The sequence below is a fragment of the Poecile atricapillus genome, chromosome 11 (genome assembly GCF_030490865.1).
Source record: "Poecile atricapillus isolate bPoeAtr1 chromosome 11, bPoeAtr1.hap1, whole genome shotgun sequence".
Taxonomy (NCBI): domain Eukaryota; kingdom Metazoa; phylum Chordata; class Aves; order Passeriformes; family Paridae; genus Poecile; species Poecile atricapillus.
Window position 1 is genome coordinate 6,483,217 of NC_081259.1, and position 13,473 is coordinate 6,496,689.

Consider the following 13,473-nt stretch of genomic DNA (forward strand, 5'->3'; position numbering starts at 1 on the left):
ATAAAGGTCAAAAATCTCAAACAGCCCATTGTAGCCTATAGGTGATCCATGAGTGCTTATCCCTGATTGACACAATGATAAAAGCGATGCTCATTAGAGGCTTTTGCCTCATTGGCAAGGATTTTCTGCTTGTGATCGAGCCCTGCTGTGTGTCCTTCAGCTGCCCCTGCAGCAGCAGCACGCTGACTCCCACAGCTGCAGCCTGGGCTGTGAGACATCACTCCTGCAGGATTTCAGCCTGGCCTTGCTTGGTTTTCTTAAAAAAAAACCAAAATCTCCAAAAAATTTTTTAAAAAAAGCAATAATGAAGAAGATCCAACAAAAGGTAAATGAGAAGATCACCAGCGGAAGTACAAAAGAACTTTTTATGTCACAAAATATCCTGGTTTGACAAATTAGCTGCACTATGAGGTGGTTTCAGATCGATTCTGGTCTATTGCTGAGCTTGTTGAAACAAAATAATTAGTGTTATCTATTATGAGCACTGTTATTGAACAGGATGCTTTGCATTTCTGGTTTCCCAAGAATACATAGCCCAAAATACACAACTCACTTTGCCTCTAGGTGCTACAGGACTTAACTCGTATGATAGAAAGGGCACACAAATTTCAGAAATGTTCTCCACAGGATATCAAACTAAACTGTGCCACTTAATGGGGAATTTAATGTTCTGTACAGTGAAAACTTGCTGTGTGCATTCCCTGTGTAACAAGTTAAATGGCTTTAAGTAACTGTGCTTACAGTGTTTCAATGAGACCCAAGTATATTAGAAAATCAAGCATCATATTCTTCAAATAATATGGCTAAAATGCTGGTAAATTGTCAGTTACCATACTCTAGGTATTAGGCAAAAATCCCCTATTTACACTGGATAATATGTACACATTTGGTTTGTGGAATGCTCCAATATCATATCAATTTCTCCTCTGTGAAGTTGCAGGAAAAAAAACCCTTTCAATCATTAAAGAAATATATATTCCCAGCCATTAATACATTTAAATATTTGGTATCTGGATGTAAAGAATGAACTGTCACTAAGTTGGTCATGACTCCTGATAATCTTGAATTACTGGGATTTGTTTTTAGTGTGACTCTTAAAATCATCTTAAGGGTACAGAAATAAAAAATACTAACTTTTAATAGCTGAACACTTCAATGGGTGTACATACGTTTGCAAGTAGGTGTAAATACATATATATATATATAATTATTTAGATATTTCTCTTCCACAGCAAGAAGGTGCCTAGTGATTCCCTGTGCCCAAATAAAGACAGTAAAGGGCTTTGAAGCTCTGAATCTTCTGAGACAGCTGAGCACCCACCCTCACATACTGGAGAAATCAGGACTCTCACTCTTCCAGGTGAGTGGTAATCCCAAAACCAAGACAGCTGGGGCCCCCCCGGCCACATCTGCAACTCTTACCCCTGTTGCTGGAGCTCACCTACTGCAGGTTGGTTACCTGGCTCCCCCGGGATGCTCTGTGCCTCTGAGCACAGCTGGTGTGGATGGCTGAGCAGGGCTGGGAGGCAGGGCAGGGTCTCATGGGGCAGAGGCAGGAGGGTGGGGGTCTGTCCTGCCGTGTCACACCCGCACACCGAGCCACTGTCTGCGTCTGGTGTCCTTGCAGGGACGTGGACAGGGACAGCGGGGGCTCCCAGCATGGGCAGGGTGGCACCCAAGCTCTGCAAGGGGCATGTGGGGGCTGCATGCACCAGTTGTGGCTGTAATAAGGTCAGAAACGATGGTTTTGTTTATATCCCTGCGGGTTCTTCCTTCCCTCTGCTGTCTCGCTTTGAGGTATTGACAGAACAGTTAGAATGAGCGTTTTGGGTTTTCCAGACATGGCTCTTTTTCGCTCTTCTTCTACACCTGCCCCCCCTCCAAGCCCCCTGGCCTCTGTTGCTCACATCAGGACCTGTTCTCGAGTCTCTGGCAGGCGCAAAGCGAGCAGGCCACCCCCAACCAGAGCAGAGGAGGCCAGAAGGATGGGAACCACCTTGGTTATCCCTACGAAGGAGGAGAAGATAGAGTTCCCCAGGATGGCACCAAACTTGCAAAGACCATTGAGGATGCCAAAGGCTGTTGCCCTGTGGGGAAGAAAAGCAGAAAGCAATGGTTAGGAGGGAGTTTCTGGCACAATCAGAGAATGTTTGGACGGGTAATTTTGTGAATTCTCTTATGTTGCCCAGGCTACTCTTCTAGTAAGTAATACTGGGCAGAACAAATAAGTTGATAAATAGATGCAACTGTTTTGCATGTCTGTGTAAATGAGAATGTCTGTGTGCACTCATTTCTCCTTTTCATCTCACCTTCTCCATAGCCCTACAGTGGCCCACTCTGTCAGCCTTTGCCCTCCCCAAAGACAGCAGGACAAAATCTGCTCTAGATCTCCTCAAAGCCTTTCCAAGGGCTGCCTGGAGTAGGTTGTCCCCAGAGAAATAACCACAGTTCTCCTCTAAATCCTGTTTCATCCAGCAGCTAAAAGCACACTATTTTCAATGTATAGTCCTCCTTCATTTCTGGCTTCCCCTCAAAACAGTCTGAAAAAGACAAAAAGGGGCTTATAATGATGTTGTAAGGAGAGATTTAATCTGCAGGATGTGGTCCCAAAGTCTCCTGTTCTTCCTGGTGTCTCAAATCACTCTGTGCACGTGGTTTTCTCCAGGTTTGGAGGGGAAGGCTGCCCCAGTGATGAGCCATGCCCAGAGGCTCGGGGATACAGTGTGAAAGACCAGACCTCCATGCACATCCATGGAAATGACAGAGTACATCTTTCATTTGGTGAAAGCCCTGCCCATGGCATGGGCTTTAGAACTAGCTGATCTTTGAGGTCCCTTCCAACCCAAACCATTCTGTGATACCATGATTCTATGGTTCTTTGATTTATCAGCCCATAATCTCCATATGTCCACATGATCCCTGAGTTAAACCTGCCACACAAGCAGAATTATGCTTGAAAATGTCTGTTGTGACCCAGGATTAAAAGCCCTGAAGGACTGGTGAAAGTAAAATAAATAAAAATATACAGCTCCCCCACCTACATGTCTCTAGAGCAGCTTTTTCCATTGGGAACCAAGAGAACTAGGTAGAGGGTGGAGGCTAAAGGGAGAAATGTTCTGAGCACCTTTTGTCTGTGGGGTAGAGCTCCACGGTGATGACATCCAGGGCGTTCCAGGCGGCGATGCTGGCCCCACAGAAGAGGCACTGCCAGCCGATCATCGCCGACTCGCTGTTCCCGAAGAACAGGAAGAAGCAGCACACGGCTGAGATCAGCATCGAGCCACCTGCGGGGGGAAACCAACAGGAGAACACTGGCACCAGCTTCCCCTGTCCACAGTTGAGCAAACATTTGTTAAAGATGGCTTCCAAGTGATGGCATTTCATCCCAATAAGAACTAAATCTGTGAGAATCCAAAAACACCTTGATGCTGCCTATCTGTCATTCTCTGATGCTGGAAACCAGCCTGGAAACGTTCTCAGTGTCCACCTGATCTTGCTGATAATCCTGCTCCATAAAGACTGTGAAGATGGGCTTTTCCAGGCAGGCTTCCAGCATCTCAGACTTCCAGATGGACCCAGGAAGAGCAGAGACAAGTAAACATGAAAGTCAATGAGGAGGAAGCATCATTGTGAAGGTTTTTCAACTTGAGTTTCAAGTGATAAGCTTGTGCATTTCATATCATATTGAAGTCACTTGACACATTTCTAGTCCCAATTAGGATAATTTACAGTCACTTGTATGAAGCACTTGAGGTCTCTTTTAATTATAAGAACATCATTAGATTTCATGGCACATTTGCACAGGAGCCATAATTTTATGAACATCACCGAGGGAGAAAGTGAGAGCATTCATGCTCAGTTAGGCACAGTTCAGATTCAGAAATATTAATAGCTACATCACTGCTTTCTACCCCATTGGGAATTCTCACCTGAAAGATGAAATTTGTGAAAAATCAAACTATTTTTCACCAGAATGTTCTGTTATCACTGTAATATCTCCATTTATTACCAGAAAAGCAAACCATTTTCTCTGTTGTTTGGTGTTTTTGGTGTCAATTTAGCGCCATCCAAAATAATTTGGATGCTGAAGTGTAACTGAAATGCTTAAATTTGGACATTAGGTTGCATCTTGCCACTGAAAATGGCAATTTTCACTATGAAAAGCTGCTGTTCAGGACTCCATGTCCCCTACTCCTCCATGGCACAAGGCCAAACTACATCCCCACAGTGTGGTGTGGATATTCCCCCTGCTGCAAAAGCCCAGCCCAGCACTGGTCACCATGAGAGCACCAAGAGATCTGCTGTTTAGTACAAGAGAAGGTTTGGCAGAACATGATAAAAACGAACTGAAGCCCCAGGAAGGCACATAACACAAAAGGAGAAATTCAGTTTTCCTGTTAAGCTGACCAGAAATAAAATGTTCGACAGCGTGATACAGGTGGGATGCCAGAAGGCTTTTTCAATTGGAAATTTCATAGTGAAACATTTCAGCATGTCGTTACTAATTTTTGTCTTGTTCTCTTCATTTTGCAGGAGAAATAAGCATTTAGGGCTCCAGCTGTCATCTCAATTCCAGATGAAAATGCTGAAATGCTGACATGTCTGCAGGATGGACAATCTGATTCTCATTCAGCTTCCTCTAATTTATTTCCCACAGACCTTCCAGTTTGTTTGGGTCTTTTCCAAATCCACCACATGAATGCTCATTTTCCCTCAGTGTACCTTCCTGAGACATCAGTCATCTTGCTCTACTTTAACCTGTCTGAAGGTGAGGCTGAGCTAAACCTTCCCTCTGTTCTCAGAGGAGAGAGAGGAGCTCAAGAGAGTGATTCACCCCTTATCCCTGAGCCACATCCCTGATTTTATTACCTTCCTTTGGCTGTCCCTCAGGGCATGATTCCCATAGTACCTGGAGAGCAAGGTCTGAACCCTGGAGGCTGCAACACCGGCAATTCCCAAAGTATTCATGAAGCTGATAAGGTGATAACTCGATAATTTATTCCCATGATCCTAAAGGGTGGCTCCTTTCTTGGCTGTGACATGGTCAGTTAATTTACCATATGGTCTCTGAAGCTCCTTGTGCAATCATTTGAAAATCAGATAAAAACCAAAAGAGGGAACTCCTGGGCTGTCAAGCTGCCACATCAAATAATCTTTGTGAATATTCATTGCTACAAGCAAAATGTTCATTTATTTATACAGAAGCTTTGGATTTCAGTGGCAGCTCAACAGGACCAAGAGATCCTTTTTTAGCTCTGACCCTGATTAGCAGAGCACTGAAAAAAATGTGCAGGATTTGACACAAAAGGCAAAATAAATTTAAAAAAAAGAAATGTTACAGACACACAGAAAAGCAGGGTGAAGAGGAGGGGAGTAGGTCACTTGCTCACTGCCATGGAGTAGATCACCTGCCTCACCCTCCAGTCTTAATCCTTCTGCTCCTTTTGTTTTGAGGATGGCTCATTCCCTCCAGAGCCATGCCCGTGTGCAGACACAGCCAGCCCTTCACATCAAGCAGGGATCTTTGCAGGGCTGTGCTCCCACCACCTCCTGCCCCATCACCCATTGTCCCCCTCACCAATCATCTTGATCCTCCCAATTTTGTCCATGAGCAATGCAGAGATGATGTTGCCTGGCAGCACGGACAGGCTGCCCAGGAAGCTGACCAGGTAGATCAGAAAATCATTGTCCTCCTCAAAGTCGATGTGGCAGCCTTCCTTCTCCTTCATGAACGTGCTGTTGATGAGCCTGCAGTTGATGAATTTGTGTTCGTAGAGATCTGTGAGGGAAAGAGGCAAAGGCTTGACCCTGCTTGGCTGAACTCCTTCATACAACAGCAAGGACCAGACCAAAGACCCAAGAGAAGTTTCTCATCCAGTGGAAATAGCCAGGGAGTATTTGTTTCAGTGGAAATTTTTTAGAGTGGCAAACTCCAGCTGAGTCTTTGGCTCCTGGTTGATGCAAGCTCATGCATTACTTTTATTTGTGGAGTCACCTGAACCAGTATCCCCATGCCACAAGGACAGGGCAATGCAGGCTTTGGTTTTCATAGCATTATCATTTGTTCTTTATTAGAGTAGAAATTAAGAGCTTTTTTTTGGTATAAATTACAGAGTATTTTACTGCTGATGATCTTCAACTGCCGGTGGCTTGAAATTATATTTTAACTTTTACTGAGTAGAGCTGTAAAGTGCTGAGAATTGTGCCATTACTTTAACCTGTCAGGGCCTGAGCATAGGATTTTGCATTTCCCATACATCACACAGAGACACCAGATGCCATGGGGTTAAAATCACTGATGGAGCAACCTGAGATCTCCTTCCAAATGCATCACACTCTTTTCCTCCAGCACCACTTTCATTACCCAGCACACACTCAAACACACAGACCCCTGCCATCCTTTCTTCCACAAAACAGGTAAAACAGTTCTAATAAAATGGTTTTCTGATAAAGTAGTTCCTAGTTACAGAAATGACACTGCAGCAGGAATCCCATTACCTGTGTTATAAAAGACAGTAGAGATGATGGTGCAGTTTTCAAAGAAGGTCTCACTGGATCTCACATCTTCAAAGTAGCAATCCTCAAATAATGAATCCTCAAATCTCACTTCCTTGAATTTCATGCCAATAAATCTGTGGGGCAGGAAACAGAACTTCACTCTGTGCTTTAAGATATTTTCTACACTGCAGAGTGTGCAGTGGCCGTTTCAAGAGATGGAGCACTCATTCCAATTTCTAGTGCATAACTCCCTCCAGGTCCTTCTGTGTTTTATTAGGAGATAAGGGTCTGAAGAGGTATTTTTTTTAAAGAGACATGGATCTTTTAGGATTTGGCAGTTTTTCTATTCCTCAAAATAATCACATCTGAGAAAATGTGCTTCTAAAGCTGAGGGGACACAAATCCTCTCATGTTCAGTCCTAGTCTGTCTGAAGAAGAGAGAATTTCACTCAATGCAGGGCATTTCCTTCATGAGCTGACCTTGCTGCCTTCCTTAGTTTCCCCCTCCCTCCATCATAAATAAAGCCAGCCATTATCAGGAGCCTATTGAGCCATTTGGTGAAAGGTTTCTGACAGCTGTTTAAACTCAAAGTGATTTTTTAAGTGAAAATGCAGTAGGGATTCTGGAGAGAGTGGGGAGATTATCTGAGTTCTGCTTGTAACCATCTCTGTTCGAGGTTTATTACGTATCATGTAATGAAAAGAGATTTCACTAAAAATAATAAACTGTGTCAGGTGATTGATTTCTCCTCTGATGGGAAGCGTGACATGTCTGACCTGGCTGCCTGAAGAATGACACAATATTGATTTACCTGTGAGATTTTGCAGGAACACTGAGAAGATGTATTAGGTAATGCACAGGCATGTTTAGAAGATGTAAGGAGCTATTAAGAACAAGCATTACTGCTCTAGCTAAAGAGGCCATGACTGTCACCAGATGAAAAAAACCCTTCTAACATGTACTCTGCAGCTTAATTGAATTGAGCACTTTTAACACAGCGTAACGTGATGGTTGTTTACACCTTTAAATGAGCGCTGCAGGGCTTCTTGACTGAGCCTACTAACAGAAATTATTAATGCACAAAATACCACAAGAAGATTGTTCAAGTGTTTTGCTCCATGTAGACGGTCTCACAGGTTACAGCAAAATTTAAGCTGTTCTGCATTTGCTCAGTGATGTATTTGTCTGTGATGTATTTACTCCCAAAGGCTGTTAAAACCCATTTTCCCCCTGCAGTTTGCTTTCATAACACCCAAGTTTAGAAGAGTCAGATAGCAATGGCCTGGTGATCCATGGAGTTTTAGCTCACAGCCAAGGGCTGCAGGGAAAACACAGCTGTAAGCCATGCTGAGATAACTTCTGGGCATTACTGCAATTTAGCTCAATGAGATTTTGGGTATTTAAAATGGAGAGGCCCAAGGTGGGAGAACAGTGATTTACAGCACAGTTTTATGCCTTCATCCAGGTCCTGAGTATCCTCAGTTCTCAGTGAAGTTAATGAAAATTCAGTACCTCCTCTAGGCATAAGAAAAATGTCTCCAGTCCCTAAATTTGACCAACATCCACTTCTCACCACTTTGTTTTGGGGAACAGGAACTGTGGGGCCAGGTTTGCATCACCAAGCTCAGCTCCTTGCTGCAGGGATGGTGTGTGGAAGCACATGAGGACACATGTTGGGGTCCCCCACCGATTTATATCAAATATGTAAAAAGGAAATGGAGATGAATAGTTTCTGAGGGGATTGGAACAAGTTGGCTGGACAATGAGATGTGGTTTCAGCTGTGAAGATTAAAACAAAGAGTGTTTTGTGTAACATTTAACATCCACCCCACTTGAGGAGGAGCTCCCTCCAGCAAGGCAGCTGGAGCAGCATCCTGCTAGGTCTGCCTGGGGCAATGAGATCACAGAAATTGCATAGGAATATTTTTTATTTTTATTGGGATTTTGAAAAGTAGTAATGGAATGACTAGGATTTACATTTCTGTGGAACATAGATTGACTGGGGCCCAGAGTGGACCCAGAAGGAGAAACAACAAGGCCCAAACAGGGGGAAGAAAGGGAGGAAAGCAATGATGCTCTTCTGGAGCAAATTCACGGACTTCAAAACACTAAAGGAGAAGGTGACACACTCATCTGTGGGGAGATAGTGACTGCAGTGGGAGAAGCACCCCAGTGTGGCCACAGCCCAGGCTGCAAGATGGATACTGGGGTTGTTCATCTTCAAGAAGTAGCTTTTTATTTTGGAAATACAGCAGCGATTTCATTACCAGTAGCTGCCCAAGCCCTGTAGATGTCAGTGTGGGCTAAGGAAAAAGAAGTCACCTCTGCATCCAGGGCTGCTCAGCACAGCCAAGTGGGCACTCTCTGCCCTGATCCCAACACAGGGCTGCTGGGATCCCCTGGGTTCTGCAGAAGTCAGTGACAGAGGCAAAGTAGGTGGAAAAACAGGATTAAAATTATATTTTGTCAGTCAAAAACTGCCTCTGGGACTTGAGAGATTTAATTTGAGTGTCCAAAAGAACAACAGAGAGGTTCAAGTTGATGAAAAATGGAAAAGAAAGAAGGAACTTTCTAGAAATTGATTTCACTGTGAATACAGCAAAGCAAATTCTGTTCACTTACTTGTCATTCCTGTATTCCCCATTTCTGTGGATCTGGTTTTCCAGGGTGAAATTAAAGGTGAAATGGGACACTTCTTCCTCATCAAATATCTTCACTCGGGATTCATATGCCTCATCTTGGAAATACCGGATCATGTCAGGGAACCAGACAATAAGGCCATAGTAACTGCAGCAGGATTGGGAGGCACATCAGGGATACAGGATTCTTTAAAAGATCTACTTCACATCTTGCAAACTTGTTAAACTCCAAATGTGAATGCATGTCTGACACAAATTCTTGCTCAGTGCTGACACAGGACTGAGCAAAGTGTTTCTGTGCTCTAAGCACCCTGCTGATCTCAGAAGTGTGTTGGTCCACTCCCTTTCATTTGAAGCAGGACAGTTCATTTTATTTCCCCTTGGCTGGGGAATAAAGCAATGTGCTAACCTTGCTACCCATTAAATTAGCAGAGCAGAAACAAATTGGGCTGATTTCTGGAAGTGTGCAGTTCATGTGAGAATTAGACAAAATTTCTCTGTAGTTTAGACTCCCCTGAGTGGTTTTGATCTAGACTAAGGAACAGCTGAGAATCTGGTAGAGTTGTGTCTTTTGTGTGCATGTGTGGACAAGATCAAATAAAAGATCTACAGGTGAGAAAGTCAATTTATTACTGTGCTACCAACCACTTCTCAAGTCCTGATTTGTTCAAAGCATCTTGTACTTCATATAAAGCAATCAGATTGATCAATATATGTAGAAGAGCAAGGCTTAGTTCACAAAGACTCTTTAAAGTAAGAGCAGGATTAATTTTGTAATAGTTTATTTACATGTGTAAATAATTATTTAGACTCTGAATAGTGCTTTAGTTTCCTGAAAAATATAAAGAAATACTTTCCTTACCTTAAGGCCATTGTAAACCAAACCACAGCCAGCATCAGTGTGTTCATCCTGTACTGGGCTGTTAAACAATATAGCACGTTGTCCCAGACCTACAAATCCACAAGAAGGAATTAGATGCCAGGACACCCCAGCAGGTGCTTGACAGCTTAATTTATGAGTGCATCATAAACCTAATGTCAGAAAAATGGGTTCATCAGGGGAAGATCAGATGTGTGGCTTATATTCAGTGTTTTTTTCAAAATTGTATTTGTCAAGTAAATGGCTTACAAAAAAATCAGTTATTCAGCTCAGTGCCAGAGTACTTGATCAGAGCCCTCTGTAATGAGCTGGAGTGCATGATTAGGGCTGGGTATGAGGCAATGTCTCTCTCAGGTTATATCAGCAAATGTGGATATGAGATTATTCTCAGACCCTCTGACAACCTTATCTTTTCAAATATATGTATGGTGTCAGGAGTGCTTTCAAACTGAGATTGAAAGCTCTCTGGAGAGCAAAAGCCCAAACACAGCTGGCACTGTAAGAGGTATAAGATGAAATCAGGTAGGGATGAAGCCAAGCAGGAGGCAGACCAAGATCTGCTCTTGACTTGTTGCAGAAAATGCTGCCAAGAAGATGAGGGGATGTAACTCCTCAAGCTCTTATCTTGCCACTTTGCTTTATTTTCAGCTCATCCTTCAAGACTAGACGTTCTAGCAAGGTTTTCCACAGTCCTACATGGGCATTAGGTGAGCAGCATAGCAGGTGTGAAAGGTTAAGTTTGCCTAGGAAACAATTCTCAGAAACTTAGTCTCAGCAGAAGCAAAGAGCAAACACTTTCTTCCTCCACTGCAGGTGGTAATTTCACTTAGGCTTGGGGAGAGAGAATCAATATTTATCTGCTCAGGAGGAGAGGCAAGCACTTGGGGCTGTGGCTGGAAGCTCTGCACTGCTGGATGACAGTGACGCTCACAGGGGCATTTTGGGGCCTGACTGGCAGCATGGCAGCTTGCAGGTGCACACATCTGCACAGAAAATGCAGCTCTCTGCAACACCCAGAAGATTTCTGAGGTGAGAGTCAGGGTTTCAAGGTATCATGACCTGAATAAAAGAGGCACTGGAGCACTGTGTGAATTTTTTCTTCTCTTTACCTGTTTTAAAGTAGTCGTGATTCTGACCAGCCACCGCTGGTACCAGGTCCCTGTTGAGCTCTGGATTTCAATAAATTCATCTACTTGCTTTGGAGTTTTGATATAGGAAACCTGGAGAGAAAAAAAAAAAGGGAAAAAAATTGGACTGAAGTTTCTAGAATTCATCCTGGATGGATTTAAATTCCACTGTCTTCCAGGCAATCTTTCTACCTAATAACCCTTATTATTTTTTCCTTAAAAGTTAGCATTAGCAATTGAACTAATTGATTTAATTACAGCAAGGCACTATTAACAGAAATGAACCTTCCTTCTTTTCATCCATCCCTCCATCCTCTCTTTCTCTCTCTTTTCTTCCATGAAATATTTCAAATACATCATGTCCACTTCAATCTTTCATTTGCTGGCTAATGTACCTGTATACTACCTTATTTCTCTATCTTCAGATTCCTACTACAAATTAGGACTCAGAAAATATAGTAAAAATTATCTCTAAGATCAGTCACTTGTACCTAAACTGTGTCCTCAGGATTTCATGCTTCTAAGACAGCTAACAGGAATATCTCCCATTCAATATCTTTTAAATACCACTGGCAGAACTTCTATGACAAATGAATGCGTAGATGGGAATCTTCTTAGCTGAAAATGCATCTTGCCATCAAGTGAGCCCACACAATTCAATCAGTTTGCTTCACCAAAAGAGTCTGAATTTTCACTGCTGAGTACCTGAACTGGACTGCTCAGGAAAACTTACAAATGGATCCCAGTAAATATTTGCTTAGTAACTTTAATTAAAGGACATGTTCAAGGGAAACAGAACTGTTTGTAAACACATGGAGAAGGCGAAAATTTGCTGAATAAATTTCTGAGTGTGAACGAGCGCCTTGGCTCAGCTGTGGAGTCTCCGCACTCCTCCTCCTGGCACCGATTAAATGTCAGATCTGGGAACTGTCCCATACCAGCTGACTCATCACAGACTGACAACTTCTGGCCTATCAGAAGAGCACAAAACCTGACAGTTTGTGCCACACCAGGAGCACTGATCACCGCCTGTGCCAGCGGGTGTGAGTACATCTCGGCTCAGCCGGAGCCGCGAGGTGCGATACTGAGCTCAGCTCCTCCACTGCAGTCATGACTCTGTTGCATGGAGTAACGAGCACTAACGGGGGCTGTACAGCTGCTCCTTCATTCTCCTACTCAGCTCAGACTCTCATAGTGCCCTACTTTGTGAGATATATAGATATATTTATATATATTTCTATTTGAGCTTCATTTCCCAGCTCAGCGTTACAGCAAAGCCAGTGATGGATTTAAAGAAAACGTCTCTCTCATCTTTGCTATCAGGGCTTGCATTACTCAAATGGCTGGTAGCCTAAAAATAACACATGCTCATTAAGATCCTACATGAACCTGCACACAATTGTCATGCTCAGATATGAAACTTTAATTTCCTTGAAGGATCACTCCCGAGGGGCACAGTTTCCTGACAACCCTTCTGAACATGGAGCGTTTCTCTCCTTCTTGATCAAAAATACATGCTTCACACACAAGGGTATCTCCTTTTTTTCCATCCTTTAAAAGCATGTGCACTCTCATCTTTAAAAGTATAAATCAAGAGTTCTTCCCTGGCTGGCTCACCAGGATTTTACAACTGAATTATAGTAATTTGCAGCTAACCCCAGCATAAACCTTTCCTCTGATTTTACTATTAACAACTCCGCTGGTGTGACCTTTTTCACAACAAGCAGCAGACCAATGAGTAATAGCCACTCATCCCACTTTCCCTTGGAGAGATTAAAGACTGGATATGAGGCAGGTGGAGTTTGGAAAGCTCATTAGAAAGCACTTGAAGTTTAATCAGACTTTGATTAGAAGCCAGAATGGAGAAAGGACTGACTCAGGTACCCCACATGGGTAATATCTTATTTTGTTTTAGTCTCTTAGAGTAAGCCAATTAAGTATGTGCATAATTGAGAAATCACTGGTCTAAAGGATGTAGAGTAAGACCAGTAATAAAGAGTATTCACTGCAATTGATAGACCTGACTAATTCTTGAAAAAAACCAGACTGGCATCTAAGTTTAAACACACAAAATACTTCTCACAGTCCTTTTTCTGGTTGCTTGGGGAGAGATTACACTGAGAGAGTTCCAAGGAGGAGTAAAGTCATGCTGTGCTGCACTAAGGGGGGTATGTCCAGCTTCTCTTAGCTGATGGCTTTGATCAACTCACCGTAAACACCCTCTCTGGCTCGCCCTTGGCCCGCATGTTGGTGTCATGAACTTGCTTGAGTATCATCCAAGCCTCATCATGTTTACCAATCTGAAAACAACAAAGAGAAAGAAAGCAA

General features: G+C 43.1%; 1 protein-coding gene across 1 annotated transcript in view; it reads right to left on the bottom strand.

Moving 5' to 3' along the window:
• Positions 1-301: 301 nt before the first annotated feature.
• The window catches only part of SV2B (synaptic vesicle glycoprotein 2B), a 55,969-nt gene continuing 42,797 nt past the window's right edge, over positions 302-13,473 (bottom strand). Inside the window, exons 6-13 of the mRNA XM_058846878.1 lie at positions 13,356-13,445; positions 11,128-11,238; positions 10,001-10,089; positions 9,122-9,286; positions 6,499-6,632; positions 5,579-5,779; positions 3,125-3,284; positions 302-2,087 (exon numbers count right to left, since the gene is read on the bottom strand). Coding sequence (XP_058702861.1) covers positions 1,904-2,087; positions 3,125-3,284; positions 5,579-5,779; positions 6,499-6,632; positions 9,122-9,286; positions 10,001-10,089; positions 11,128-11,238; positions 13,356-13,445 — 1,134 coding nt within the window. The 3' untranslated portion in view covers positions 302-1,903. The remainder of the gene's footprint in view (positions 2,088-3,124; positions 3,285-5,578; positions 5,780-6,498; positions 6,633-9,121; positions 9,287-10,000; positions 10,090-11,127; positions 11,239-13,355; positions 13,446-13,473) is intronic.